This window comes from Fulmarus glacialis, unplaced genomic scaffold, assembly GCF_000690835.1.
Source record: "Fulmarus glacialis isolate BGI_N327 unplaced genomic scaffold, ASM69083v1 scaffold30275, whole genome shotgun sequence".
Taxonomy (NCBI): Eukaryota; Metazoa; Chordata; class Aves; order Procellariiformes; family Procellariidae; genus Fulmarus; species Fulmarus glacialis.
The window spans coordinates 17336-32228 of record NW_009212920.1 but is presented as its reverse complement, the minus strand read 5'-3'; the positions used below and the strand labels follow the sequence as shown (position 1 = coordinate 32228).

The 14893-nt window shown below is 46.1% G+C and overlaps 1 protein-coding gene across 1 annotated transcript in view; it reads left to right on the top strand.

The window, feature by feature from the left end:
* The window catches only part of MGRN1 (mahogunin ring finger 1, E3 ubiquitin protein ligase), a gene marked incomplete at its 3' end in the record, with an annotated part of 47331 nt that overhangs the window by 16487 nt on the left and 15951 nt on the right, over positions 1 to 14893 (top strand). Inside the window, exons 4-6 of the mRNA XM_009578037.1 lie at positions 5197 to 5314; positions 9338 to 9404; positions 12388 to 12440. Coding sequence (XP_009576332.1) covers positions 5197 to 5314; positions 9338 to 9404; positions 12388 to 12440 — 238 coding nt within the window. The remainder of the gene's footprint in view (positions 1 to 5196; positions 5315 to 9337; positions 9405 to 12387; positions 12441 to 14893) is intronic.

Sequence of the window (14893 nt, the reverse complement as noted above, 5' to 3'; positions counted from 1 at the left end):
ACTGGCAGGGACTGCAATGCACCAACGTAGCATCCAGTTAACCTCCCAGCTCTGTGCAGGAGCCTCTCTGGGCTGGGTCTTGCCTAACTCTGACTGAGACCCAGGGCTATGGCCTTTGTATATTTTGGTAGTGTTTCTTTTATCAGTAAAACTCACTTTGAGTTGAGGCGCTTGTTCGACTTCCCTCTTCCTTGAAAGCTGACCTGTGAGATCCTGGCCCAAAATGAGAGGGGAGTGTGCGGGTGGGAGAGAGAGGGGGGCCAGCGTGCTTGCTCCATGTCAACTCCTGGCCCCTTTGAACACCAGCAGAACATGACTGGCTCCCTCCTCATCACCTGTAAGAGGACATGGAGCCTGCCAGACAGTCACAGCCTGTAGCAATGGAAGAATTGGTTCCTGAGTACCCTCTAAAGCTCTCGTGTAACTCTGCCTTCAGTAACTCTGCCTTGCCCTTGGTTCACTGCAAATTGCCATGCAACGTGCATAGCTGTTACTAAAGAAAGAGGACTCTCATTTTGTCCACAGGCTCTTCAAAGCACAGACTTTCTCTCAGCCGTTACTAGTCATAAACGGTACCTTGGGGCAACGTTGCTATGTGCATCCTGCTTTTCTCTGAGGAACGGGGTCCGGACAGTGCTCTGTGTAACTGAGGCAAGCTGGCTAGGATCCTCGCTGGGTGCTTCTCAGTTGGGGGTCCCAGTGTGCTTGTGGTAACAGGAATCGTCTTTTGACTGTCCGAGGCAGCCCCAGTGCCAGGCGGAGCTGAGCGCGAGGAACACAGCAGTGAAGAAGTCTGCACGAGTTGGGACTGGCGCCCTGCTGAGAACTTCCCCAGGCGCTGATCAGGGATGAGCGAGACGGGGAAACACCCCCACACATTCGTGTTGCATCTCCTGTGAGCATGTAGCAACAGAAGCTTAATTCTGCTTAGCCAGAGGTTCCCGAACACTAGCATGCCACTGGTGGCTTGGGAGCTACTTAAGGTCCACAGATGCCCGGTAGCAAGTCTGGACTGCGTACAGGGAGAAGCCTGCGTGAGCCATAGGCTGAGTTTCTCCGTGCAGGCAGCGAGTGCTTCTCAGCTGATGGTGGAGGAGTGAGACTGGGGAATAATTTTAGTTTGTTTCTTGTTCTCTCAAAAATCACTGTGATGTAGTCCCAGGGCTTCTCATCTGCCGGTTCTCCGATACACAGCTGTTTTTGAGGGGTGGAAGGTTTTGACATGGGGGAGGAAGGAGTCAGTGCAGAGTGTAAGCTTCGCTTTGTGGGAGTAAAGGTGTGTCAAAGAGCTTACAGGAGGAGGTGGGCTGCATGAATCCTGAGGACAGAGCTCGGGGCTGCTGCTGCAGTCAGCAGTGTGGTACCTGGCATTGCTGGTGATTCTCATGCTGTCAGGGGTACCTGAGCAAACAAACAGGTTAAAAAAAAGTGACCAGTGATTTCTGTTTGGTCCTGACCTAATAGCACAGACCCCGCTTCTCCATCGTCCTGAGCTGCCAGTGTTTGCAAGGTGGTTTTGTTAGACCTCCTGTCTGGGTGGAGATGTGGCCCAGTGCAGTCTGAGAAATAGCAGCCCAAACATTCAGATTTCAGCCTTTATGCAGGGAGAGGCCATCCTTTATTCTTAATATATGCTCTCTTTTTCTGTAACACATCTCCACAGCTCTACAGAGCTTCACCACTATTGATTGCTGTAAGCCCACAGCAGCATAGGCAGGGAATAGAAGACTTATGAATACAGCAGATGCCAACCAAAAGGGCTGGGGATGGGTAGAGACCACTTAGACACTAATATGCAGGATACTTGCTTTTTAACAGCTTGCTAAGTTGTCCTCCCATGCAGCATGAGGAGTGTGTACTTGTGCGGTGGATCCTCTGCATCATCTTAGAAAGATGATCGATCTGTGTGACAGTCTGGGGTCACCAGCACTTCCAGGGAATTCACCTTGGAATTCTCTTGGCCCGCTGGTGCTTGACAGCCCCGGCACTGGCTGGTGACTGGAGGTCTTCAGCTTTGTCTGGGTGTTCAGATCCAAGTCTGACATGCCTTTTGGCAATGGGAGCTAGACAGTCACACAGTCCGAGGCATAAAGCTCACTTGGTTCACTTGGGGAAGCCTCCTTGATATTTTTGTCATACTCTTCAGCTCAGAAAATCTATGTACCTGGTTTATTTCTTTTCTCAGGGGCGGTGAGAGCAGCAAGTCTATGCAAGTATTGTTCTACCCTATCCTCCTTGGAACAGCATTATGTGTTTTCCTGTTGTAGACTGGTTTGGGCTTCTGTGCTGTAAGTGCAGGTCTTCCAGCCTTCCTGGCACTCATCATCAGCATGTTTACACCCCTTTCCCAGTGCTGCTGTGGTGCATGTCATCCAGGCAGTCTCTGACCTCCACTCTCTCCTCTGCACTTTATTTCTGGCAGGTTCCTGACTTGCTGTCACCTTAGATAAGTCACACTTCCATCCCCTGCTTTCCCAGCTGTAGAGGGAGAATTGTGCCTCTCTGCAGAGCTGGGAAGCTTTGAGAGCATCACAAAAGGAGCTAGATACAGGCTTGCTCTATTCATTGTGCTTGACAACTCAGTAAATAAAACTTCACTCAATTGCTCGCTCTGTAATTCACACATAAAAGACCTGTCATTCTGATCTCTCCCACACCATGCTTTAAATGCAAAGGATGGAGTGAGACCTTCTAGTAAAGCAGCACAATTTCAGTGCAGTACAGAGTGGTCTTTGAGGGTAAGGTATTGTCATAAATAACATAGTGCACCTGCCTTGGCAGGAAGAGCAGAGTGCATGTGGTGAACCTGGCCTTCGTCACAGCCTTCCAGAATTTAACGTGGATCTTGTGACACTCAATAAGCCTTCTGGATCCTGAGGGTGCAGGAACTACACTAGCTTTCCAGAGAAAGGCAGCACTTCATGCCAGTGGGGAGCCTGTTTTTTCCTCCTTGGGATTGAGAGGAATTAATAAATATTAATCATCTTCTGGTATCCAGGTTCTTACACCTGCAGCTGCAAAATGCATCCTAATCATTGTGCTTTAAGGCTCTGTGTTACAGTGCTGGCTGGCCTGAGCCCTGGAGGGCAGCCTGCTGTCTCTGTGGGCTCTTGCACTCTGGCAGCAGGTAGCTGCCAGAGCTATAGCTCTTGAGTGTAAAGTTCCCACAACATCGCTTAAAGCTGAGTTTCAAGGTTCAGGCATGTCCTCTCTAATCACTTCTGCCATCTTCCAGCCTGGTCTTTGCATCTCTGGTGTGATCAGTTCTACAGTTCTTGGTTGACTCTGCACTTTGGGCTTTTCCCACGGTTTTTGCTTCACCCCCTCTAGAAGTGAGCTGCCCAGCCCTCTTGCTCCTTGCTTAGAGAAACCAGAAGGCATTACCTCGGATGTAGAAAAGCTTTGTATTGCCATCCCCTTCTAGTGTGCTGCACTCCTCCACAAAGTGTAGTTAGGCCGAAGGAACTTGGAGCTTTCCAACCTTTGCTTATGTACCTGGTGATTTGTAAGCTGTGTCTGTTTCAGAACAGCTGAACATCCTCAAAAGTACAGAATCCTGTTTTTCAAGCAAGGATTCTCTTTTCTTTGCCTCTGTGCACACTTTAACTGCTCTGCTTGACAGGGCTCTGTACTGAATTGGCCACATTAAATGCTTTGATCTCCTCTGGTGTGGTCTCCTTCTCAGGGCTGGCAGTAGTACTGTCCGGGTTATTCTTTAAGAAATAGAATCAGCAAAATCTGAGGAGCTGGTTGACAGGGGATCCTGTGTGATATCCCAAGCTGAATTAAGGAAAAACTCAGCCTAGATCATTGCTCCTGGTGCTAACGTGACCTGTCCCTGGAGCCTGTCCCTGGGCCGTCTGGTCGATCAAGGCTGTCTGGTCAACAGTGGCAATCAAATTTGAACAGTCAACAAGGCTTTGAACTTGTAGCTGTTCAGTGTGCAGTGTCAGGAGGCCAGCGCTCTCCCAGTGTCACCATGTGAAGCTCTGCTTACGAAGTGATGGTTAATGTGCGGAAGAGATAACATCCCATTACTGTGACCGGCTGTTTAAGTCTTTCTTGTAGAGCTGGAGCTAGACCTGTCTCGTCACTGTGCCAGGGGAGGTGGTTGTTTCTGCAGTGTAAGCCTCTTGGGCAAGGGATCTCTTGCTTTCTCTCCGGTTTGTCAACATGCTCTGAACACACGGTTGATAGCTTGACAACAAAGGCTTTGGTGGTAAAAACAGTTTCAGATGTTCCCACCCTGCTTTGCAGTTCACTGCCTCCTCTCCTGTGCCATAGCGAGAGAGAGGATTGGCATAGCGAGAGGCTGTGCACATCCGGCTCAGAAATCACCCTCCAGAAAGGGGTGAAAACGTCTTGATCCTGTTTTGCCACTGAAGCCCACTGTGAATCACACCGTCCGTAGTGACGGTCAGTGGGCGGTGAAACGTCTCTCTTGGGGCAGACAGCGCTGCGTGGGCTCTGGGTGCAGAAGATGGTGGGTGGTAGCTATGGTCCCATTCCAGAGATGTTCATCCCAGCCTGGCAGTGCTGGTGTTTCAGTGCTGGGCCTCGAAACAGTGGAAGAATTGTGACTCTTCTCTAGGTAGCCGATGTGGAGGACTGATTGGTGTCTCTGGTGGTGTTGGTAGCCCTGCCCTGGTAACCTCTGGGGAAGCACATGAGGAATAGAGGAGTGAATTGGAATGGCTCTTGCTTACCAGGATGATGGCGAGCCAAGCAGCGTTTCTCACTGCAGAGCTGTCCTGCGGAGGCACAGGAGAGCTTTCAGCACTGTGCTGGGTTGTGTGTTACCCCTGTTAGAACATTGCTCGTTCTTCCTGGGTTTCCTGCAGAAAATAAGACTCTGTACTGGGCTGAAAGTCAGCGTTGCCTCAGCCCTGGATTTAGTGAGCTAGCCTTTGCCAGGCTGCCGCATCCCTCTGCACTCCTCTGACACCCAGTGTTTCCAGGCAGGTCAGTATGGATCCAATCAGACCTTGCCTGTCTGCGCTGCTTTCCCTTCCCTGTGCTCACCTTCTTGCTTTGACCTTTCCCTTCCCGTTTTGTATGCCCACTGAATGGCTGCCAGCCCCTGCCAGCCTCTTAGAGCTGCCACTTGTGATTCCTGAAAGGCGGACAGGCGTGAATGAATGAGAGCCTAGCAGAGAGCAATCATTTGTTACAGCAAATTTTCCCCCCTTTCTTCAGATACAGCACAAAGAATCCCTCTCTGCAGTCGGAGACAGTTCATTACAAGAGAGGGGTAAGCCAGCAATTCTCCCTGCCTTCCTTCAAGATTGATTTCTCAGACTGGAAGGACGATGAGGTAAGTCTCTTCTCAGTATCCCCTTCTTTCCACAACCCTGTTGTCCCAGAAGCACTGGACTCCATTTATGCCATGAAGTTATGGCTGGAAGACACCCTTTCCCAGCTGCCATGGCATGTTTTGTGGGTGTGAGATGAATGGGGCCCTGGGAGGAGCAGGTATGAACACTGTATGGGAACTTGGCAGGTAGATCAGGCAAACAGGGAAGAAACCCGAAGAAGCGACTTTTGATATCACTGATCAGCTGGCATCCCAACATCTGGTGTGGGAGGGAGACTGCAGAGATTGGCACTGGAGCTCTTCCTGGAGCAACCCGCCACTCCTCAGCCTTCCTCCCCCTGCCAGCCAAAGAGCTTGTGGGAGCAAATGTCTTGATCTCTCTGTTTTGGTGGTTTTTTGGTTTTTGGTTTTGTTTTTTTTGGCGGGTCCTCTAGAACAGTGGTCTCCAAAGTGGGGTGCATGCAAGACAATTCATTGGGGTGCGGGAAGAACTTCAGTAGTACATGTATATATCTTATAAATAATGAATATACATATATTGGGAGTACGTGCTCAAAATTTTTTACTGATGGGATGAATAGTCAAAATAGTTTGGAGACCACTGCTCTGGAAGATTCCTGTTCTGCTTAAGGGCCACAACTGTAGCAGTACAGTGTTGTGGGGGGATACTCTTCCTTCTGGGGCAGATTCACACTGGTGCATTAATGCTAAATAAGGGAATGCCTTCCTCCTTTTAGTTTAACCCATAACTGCAAACAGACGAGGGCTTGGTTTTGATTAAGCTCTGTGGCTTTTATTACATAGCAAGATCTGTGGACTCCTGTTAATTTTGGTATCTTTGCAAAATTCCAACCCAGGCAGTAACTTTCTGCTTCTTCAGCCTCTGAGCTTTGGCCCAAGGGCTTCCCCTGCACATGATGCACGGCAGGGAGGCCTTGGTCTTTCCCCTGCTCTGTGCAGAATTGCCGTAAGAGATTTCTGATGCAGAGGAGTCTGTAGCTACTGCTAATGTTTTTGTTCCTGTGGACCCCTCTCCCAGGTCAACACTGATACGGTGTTCATCTCCTGACCCAAGCCTGTATAAGAGTATTCTGTATGTGAACCCTGGTAGATAACTCTACCTATTTAGAAAAAACAAAGAAAGAAGATAACTCTACCTATTTAAAAAAAAAAAAAAAGAAAAAAAAGAAAAAGAAACAAAAAAAAAGGGGAAAAAAGTAATCTTTCATGTATTTTGAAAAGACTGAATAGCTATTGTCTTGAAGTTACAGTTATAACTATAATCAGTCCCGTGCCTTAACAAATGCCGTGGTGGTTACCAAGAGCCTGCAGAGTCTGGTCTCCTGATGTCTTGGCTTCTTTGCCAATATATGATTTCACAAGTTCAGCCTACAAAAGCCTGGAAGAGCTGCTTTTCAATCCCTTCTGTTGTCTGAGAGAGCTGGAAAGTAGGAGCTCAGATCCCTTTCTTAAAGAATTGAGAAGTTTAATTTTCACTTTTGTTCCTGCCAGCAAGGCTTTAACTCGAGTACTAAAGTCACGTCCCTTTGACAGCTTAAAGGGAGATATGCTGTGGAAAAGTAAGCTTCTAGCTCCCTTTGCTTGATTCTGCTGCATCCTCTGTCTCCTCTTTTTTCATTGGTGTTACTGGGAGCTCTGGTTGTGGAGAAAATGTGGAACAAGCACTGTGATTCGGAAGAGTTTCTTCTCTCATTTTGGTTCCGTGTACATAATCAGTCCTTGTCCTCTCAAGTCCAGTAAAATGCATATGGCTAAATCTTCTTAGCTGGCCACTGAAATGCAGCACTTTTATCTGAGAGAGCTGGCAGAGTGTTATCACTCTGCTGTGTACAATTGCATGCTTCAGATTGCTTTCCAGCTTTTTTATTGGTGTTGTCCAAAAAACCCAGATTTACTTCATATTTTTGCTCAGTGTAATACTCGCATATGATGTAGTTCTTGGCTGGCCAACAGAAGCAAAAATAATGTTATGTTGGGTTATGTGGAAAGCTTTATAGGAGTTTACTTTGTCTTCATAATATACTGGTCTGCTTGCAAGTTATAGTGTATGGCTTGTGTTGAGACAGTTGTTTTCAGGTCCCTAAAAATGAATGTGAAATGGACCCTTAAAGAGGCCTTTTGTTTGAGAATGCAAAAGTTTGTATCATAAAGCAACCACAATTCTATGATGTGACTTTCCCTTCAAATGGACAAACAGTAACTGTTGTCATACAGTAATAAATCAGAGCAGGAAGCAAAGCAAAACCATAAGCTTCTTTCAGCAGTTTTAATCAATTGTCCTCGATGAATTTTCCCTCTGTGGCATGCCAAAATGGTTCAAAAATGCAAGCTGGAAAATAGTGGCTCATTGAGTCTCTTCTATAACAAATTCTGAGAGGTTAAATGAGATTTTTGTTTGCTCTGTTACTCTGCTGTTTTGGAAAGAGAATAGATTCTGGTAGTTTATAGGAGGAATAAAATGTAAAACCATCATACAGAGGATGAAAATCAATATCCCTCAGGTTTGAAGACTAGCTAGGTCAAATCATAAGGTCTTCCAGCACATGCTTTTTGTTTGGAATCAAGTATGCACGTTTGAATGCATGTGTGTGCAAAGCTTTGTTACGCAGCTAGGAGTTGCTTCTAGAAAGCGCTGCAGAAGCTGAGTGGCCCCAAACGCATGCAGCCTGCATGAGGAGCATGCAGCTATGGACAGAAGAGCAGCAGGCTTGCAATTCCCTCTTCCCCCTGCACCTCCCGTGGAAGGTTGGTGAGCTGTTGCAGTCCGAAGCATGTGCCTGCAGCTCTTGGCAGAGGCACAGCCGTGTGGCTAATGGGCTACGGCACGCTTGGCTGGTGGCTGCCAGGGTATATCGTCTCCCAGTGTACATTTATCATTCATTTCAGGATGAACATTTAGGTTGTAATTCATCTGAGGAGGAACCACTTTCAACTATGTTAAGGCTCACGGTGAGGGTCACCTTCCCTCCAGTCTGGGTGTTTTGGGTTGCCATTTTTGCCAATGCCAACAGCTATCTTGATAGTTTATCTTTTGAGGGGCTGGCTGGAGAAAATCATGCTGCAAATGTTGGGGCTGCAGGAAAGTGAGGGAAGCCCCGAAGCACTATCTGAATGGTGCTGCGGCCCTTCGAATTGGTCTCAGTTTTCACTGGAAAACTGAAAACAGACTACCTGGAGCACCACCGTGAAATGACATCTTTTTCTCTCTTGGCAAGAGATGAGACAAAAAAACCCAAGTCGGTAATTAAAAAAAACACCAGAAATCCAGTCTTTGAGCCACTTCTGTTCCTGGCATAGGACAGTGTGTGTCAGGTTGCATTTTTCTTGTGTTTGTAAGATGACATGGAGCTTTTGAAGTGCTTTAATGAAGCGCAGGGCAAAGGAAGAAACTGAGTCTGTTTTCCTTGCACTCAAGTGAGGTCTTAAATTTCCACTCTCGCTGATTAGAAGGTCAATGACCTGAATTTCATAACATGCCAAGAGATGGAAATCAGTCTGGTGTTTCCTTAGAGTGTTGTGTGAGCTTGAAGTTTTACAGATTTTTCTCTATGTCTTCAAGAACTTCATTCAAGTTGTGTAGGGAGCATAACGCATACTGCTGTGCTATAACCGGTATATCCTACCATATGCAAGCAAAACTATGGCACTAGATATATTTTGAGAAAATTGTCCTACTACAAATCACTTAGGAGACTTTCAGGATATATGAATTAGTAAGAATTAAACACCATATAAAATTCAAATGGAGATCCTTTGCTTTGCTAGCCACGGCTGGTGTTCAGTGCCATGTCAATGTATATATGTTGTAGTGATTCTGGCTGACTCCCTTTGAAAGTTTGTGGCTGAATTAAATCCTCCTGCTCTGTCGTGTCCTTTTGAGACCAGGGACTGGGGACCTGTCAGAAGGGGCCTTCATTCTTCTGATGTTAATGCTATCTCAAGCATTGTCTTCAGGCAGGCCTGGTGTGAATTGTCTAACCTCATCCCTTTTCTTTCCCTCAGCTGAACTTTGATTTGGATCGTGGCGTGTTCCCTGTGGTCATCCGAGCGGTGGTGGATGAAGGGGATGGTAAGCATGGTGGTGTGTTCCCTTGGTCTTCTTCTAGCTCTCTTTGAGGTTATGTGACTCCTTCAGGGCAGGCCTCCTTCTGCAATGATGGAAACATTTTACTTGTAGCAAAGGCTTGGGGAGCCTTTCCAGAATAAAAATATTTCAGGAGTTCACCTTAACTTCCCTGTATTAAAAGGGCCCAGCTAACCACGGCTTCTTACTTAAAAACATGCTTTTAAAAATAACCTCTGTTTTTTACAGGAAAAGTGGCCAGGTATTTAGGGTTGGAATAGTGTTTAGGAGAGCTCCTGGCTCTGCCACCAGTGCCAGGCACAAAATGGAGGAAATTACTTCCTTTCTCTTTGGGTTTTGCACTTGCAGTTTGTAAGGCAAGGAGGGAGTTGGTCTTTTCCTCCTCTTTGAGAGGTAAGTTGTCTTCATAAAAGCTATAGCTAACTGTAGGGTTGGCCTTCCCCTAGGCACAGTCAAGAGAAAAAGAAATGGTTTTAAAATGCTCAGACCACTGTTCAACCAAATACAGCTTCATTCAGCCGTTTAAAATTCTCCTGCTTTTTCTGAAGGGTGCTGAATGGTTACAATAAAAGAGCATAACCTTTGATGAGAAATAATATTGTTGATTATTTTTAAAGCACGTTGCCATTTTGGAGAGGGAAGTCCAGTAAATGTTCAGATTGTTACTCACCTTGCACAGTGTTTTCTTTAGGGGGCGTGTGCTTTTGAGCTCGTGTGTTTGCACTCATTCTAAGCATCAGCAATGAAAAGGGCACAAGGAAGTCACGTTTTCTCTAAAATTGGGGGCTGTTGTGGTCAGCAGAACCAGCATTTCACTTCTGCATTTTGTAACGTTTTGTATAAAATTTAAGAATAATTAGAAAGGAGAAAAATCCATTGTTGATTGCATTGTTTAGTGCAATCATTTGCTCAGTTTCTTATGTTGTAGATGTGAAAATGCCCAGAAACTCATTGCGTTATTTTACAGTCCTCCAAGCAGAGTGAAATAGAACTGGATGAATCAATTTAAAGCGTGACTAACAAAGCACAGCGCAACATAAAGGAAATTACTTCTAAAGTGCATCTGTTTTTAGTGATTTCAGGCACTGTTAGTAAAATTGACATATATGTGTATTTCTTGACCATAAATGTAAAACACCTTCCTCTGTTTATGGAGCTTTTGGCAAGGTATTTGTACTTTCTAATGTTGGGCATGCCTAGAAGGACCAAAAATAGAACAGGAGGCAGCATGGGAAGCATACATTTATGCACATACCATGCCCAGTCTTAGCCAATAGTGAACTGTCATCTATTTTAATAACCTGGAAAGGCCATTGCTTTTAAATCCTCTCCTGGAAAGAGTATCAGCACAAAAATATGTGATGCTTGAGCGAGATTTGAGGAAATTGTTGTGTATTTTGGTTCTTTTTTTAACTGATGGGACTGGAAGGAGCTGGCCTTGTGTGTTTGAAACACCTGGAAAATTACAGCTGGCCTTTAACTGCTTGTGTTAAATAAAATTGAATAGCAAATTAAAATAGCAGTCAGCGAGATGTTGGTTTCGACTGAATTCTGCCAGGAGATGTTTGCGTGCCTTGAAGAATGTGAGCTTGCAATGTTAGCCCTCTCCCGTTCCTGCCAGCGGGATTGCTCTCAGGGAAAAGTACAGAAACCCTTTGCGGGGGGGAAGGTGCCGCACAGAACGGGTCGCACAGCTCCAGCCGCACACGCTGCTTGAATGCCATGGAGGGTATGAAGGGAAGCCATGCCTGTTACCTCTTACTTGGCTATTCAAACTGTGGGGAGGGACCTGAATTTCATTTACTGAGTGAGCTAGAACAGCCTTGCCCTTGGCTGGCGGAGGGGGGAGCAAGCACATAAATTCCCAGTTTTAGCCCTCTTTTCTGCGTGCCATTACGTTCCTGATTGCACCCAAATTGCCATGACCAATCTCAGTTACCCAGCAAATCTGCAGGCATACATACCGCTGTTTCCAAACACGATCTTTGTGCCGTAGTCCAGTGAATGGTTCCTGGAGCTCCTTTCCCTTTTAGACAACAGAGGAGTTGCTTCCTTCAGCTGTTAACTTTCTGGCACAGAGCTGATAGCAGTGTCTGCCAGCTCTTCTGCATGTGCTGAGCACAGCCCGGGTACGCGTCGGTCCAGGCAGGGCGAGGTGGTTACATGCCTTCCCTTCCCTCGGTGACTCCTCAACGACCTCTGTCTCCCATTTCCATATGATGAGTCTGAACATAATTAAGCAAAAGGGTCCAACCAGTTGGAGCTGAACAGAACCTTAGTCTTGAGCCAGAGAGACTGGGATTGTACCTCTATTCTGTATTTTTATTTGCTGAGGGAGCCATGAATGCAGTACAGAAACCTCTGACAGCCCCTTCTTAATGCTGTTGGATTAAGACGGAAACCTCGAGTTTGGAAGAGGGAAGATACGATGTTTGTCTTTGGGGAAAAAATCGGAGAACTGCACAGAGATGTTTCAGTGTCCAAAATTGGTATGAGAAATAAATGTTTTATAAGCATGTCAGATTAGAGTGAAATAAAGTGATAAGTACCAGGGCTGGAAGTACTGCCAACTGCTGTTAAACCAGATGGATTTATTAATCTCTGTGATAAATTCAGGTAATTAAAAACAGGAATTTGAGGGAAGAGCAGAATCCCCCTGAGCTCTTTGTTTTGCTTTCCCTTTCCACCTCTGAAAACAAAATGGGATAGTTTGGAGCACCCAGGATAATGAAGGCATGTCTGTGTAGGGCCCACCACAGAGTCCAGCAGGGTTTTGTTCTTGCTCTGCAGGAGTGCGAGATGAACCAACCTGATGACAAGATAAGAAAAGTTTTAAATTGCAAGAGGAGATGAAAATAGTACAGGTGGTGATTTAAAAATTGTAAACAGACTAAAATTCAGCTCGTGGTAGTTTTATGCTTGTGCTGTTTTCAAGGTTTAACCAGGACTGCTCTTTCTCTTTTTGCAGTGGTGGTTGAGGTGACAGGTCATGCCCATGTTCTTCTGGCTGCATTTGAAAAGGTAAATGAGTTCTTTTTTCCCTTCTGTCTTTGTATATGTAACGTTTCCATGGGTCATTAGTTTGTATTTATATAACACTTAGCACAATGGAGTCCCGGCCCGTGACCGGGGTTCATCAGTGCTATAGTAGTACAAATAATTGCTTGCAGCAGCTCCTGTGCAGCCTGTAATTATCATTTGTACCTGAGCTGGTCACTCAGCTAATTGTAGCTGGTGTTTCCTGCGCGTGGGGAGAGGGTGTGTCTCAGTGGCTGTGATGTTTGAGGGCAGAAGGTGTTGACCATGGCTGCTACCGTGCAGTTTTCCAGAGCCTCGTGATCTCTTTACAGAACTGGATCTGCTGAGTCCAGACCCTGTTGCACCATTGCTTGGCCTTAGTTTACACATACCACCAAGCCCTTTTAAAGAATTAGGATACATCCTGCATAAAGACTTTGAGCTCCACTACCTTTCGGTGGCATGTTTGATGTAGCTGACCGCTGCCTACGTGGTAAGGTTATGCATTTGATAACAAAATCTCTTCCCATGATAACTGGACCCTGACAACAGTTGCAAGATCTGTAACTGCACCATGTTGTCTCTGGTTGTGGTAATACTGCAGACACTTATCCTGGGCAAGTGATACTTGTAGTGACATGCTAAGATGAGGCAAGAGATGCTGGAGCAGAGCTGGGCATGTAGAGGGGAGCAGCATCAATGCTGTGCTGTTAGAAATTTCCCACTTCCAGGCTGACATGTGGACCGACTTCTGTTTCTCAATTTGCTTGGTTCCTGCTGTATCCCTGAGCAAGCTGACAGGTCTTGTTTTGTTCCTCTGAGGTGGATAATGTGGATGGTGACCAGCTGAGTCAGAGGGCATGGGAAGCACAGTCTGTCCTAAGGAAGCCCTGTGGCTGGAAGATGCTCTAAGTGTTCTAGGTTGCTTTTTTGTTGGACTTAGTATGTGAAGAACATGAGTTTTCCTCAGTGTTAGAAAGGCTGCTCTGAGCGCTGGCTCTGTAGGTAGTTCTACTCCTGGCAATTAGAGATCTGTCAGAAATGAGATTGGCAATTGCAGCACCCCTGGGACTAGGGCAGGGATGTTATTCTTCTAGTTTCCTCCTCTAGCTGATTGGGAAAAACAAAACACACTGGAATCCCTCAGTTGTTGTTCAGCAGCACCTGGGAGAGGACAGCGTGGGCAGTGGGTCCTTGGGGAAGGCTGTAGTGTTTGGAGTCGTGCTATAGATGGAGAGCCCCTAGCCTTGCAAAGTGAATGATCAACCATTTCTGAGGAGAGAAAAACAGATGAGACCACCAGCTTCCTGCGTGTTACAGCCTGATTTTGAAGTATTCCATGCTCGTTTGCCTTCTTCATCTGCGAGACTCACCTGTGCTCCCCTGGCTATTGCTGTCATAGCTTCTTGGTTGTAGCTAGGTTCAGATTAGGCTTTGGATCTGATGATGCGAGTAGGATTTTTACTTACAAAGGATTGTGTCTGGTCTTCCAATTCCAGGTACCCAAACATAGTGCTGTTGCAGTAAGCCCAGCCTCTGTGGTCAGGGAGTAGAGCTCTCGTTTGGACCTGGATTTGTCCCAGCTTCCTGTTCTAGCATCCCGTGTCCAGCACTTGGTAATGGCACCTTATAGAAAGTAGGAAGACACACATGTATTGGGAATGTATTAACATGAGAGCAGAAGTGAAGCTTTGGAAGTTTCTGTCTCATGAGATTGGAAAGTGGCTTGAACTTCCTCCTCCAGCTTTGGAAGGAGGATTTCAAGGATTATAGGTAAATTCCACGTACTGTGCCAAACTTCTGAGCTCTCTGGATGCACAAAGGTGATGGCAAAATCCCCCTTAATGTTCAGGGAGCTGAACGAGGTATGCAGCAAAACTGGGAACCAACTAAAGCTGGTCAGGCCATTCCATCAGTGCTGGATTATGTCCTATGCCCACATCTGAGCTCAAGGATTGAGTGCTTCCCTTCTTTTTCTAATCTGTGTGTGCTGTGAGAGGGAGATGCTATCTGATGGGGCCACTTCTTACTTCTCATCTTTCACTGAATGCTTAAAACAAGATCAAAATCTTTCTTTTAATAAAAAGTCACAGGGCAAAGTGCTTGTTGAGTTCTTTCTCCTCCCTGCTTAATTAAAATATATTCCCCATCCTTAGAATAATTGCAGCTTTTGAAGTGTAGGTCCATAAATCCAGAGGAGGTCCTTGCTAACAAGCACTGCTGCTGATCACCAGAGCATGCTCAGAGGACAGACAGACCAGCAGGCCTTGGTAACTTGCTATTTATATATATTTATATATCTTTAAGATCAGAATAGTAACCTTGATGCTATGCGTAGTCTGGCCTTGCAGCTCTTCCAAAGGCAGAAACTTGGCACTTCGTGTTTGCCTGGAAAACAGGACTGTTTATCTTTTGCACAATGTTGTTGTCCCTTCCTTCCGAAACTCCTTCAGCAG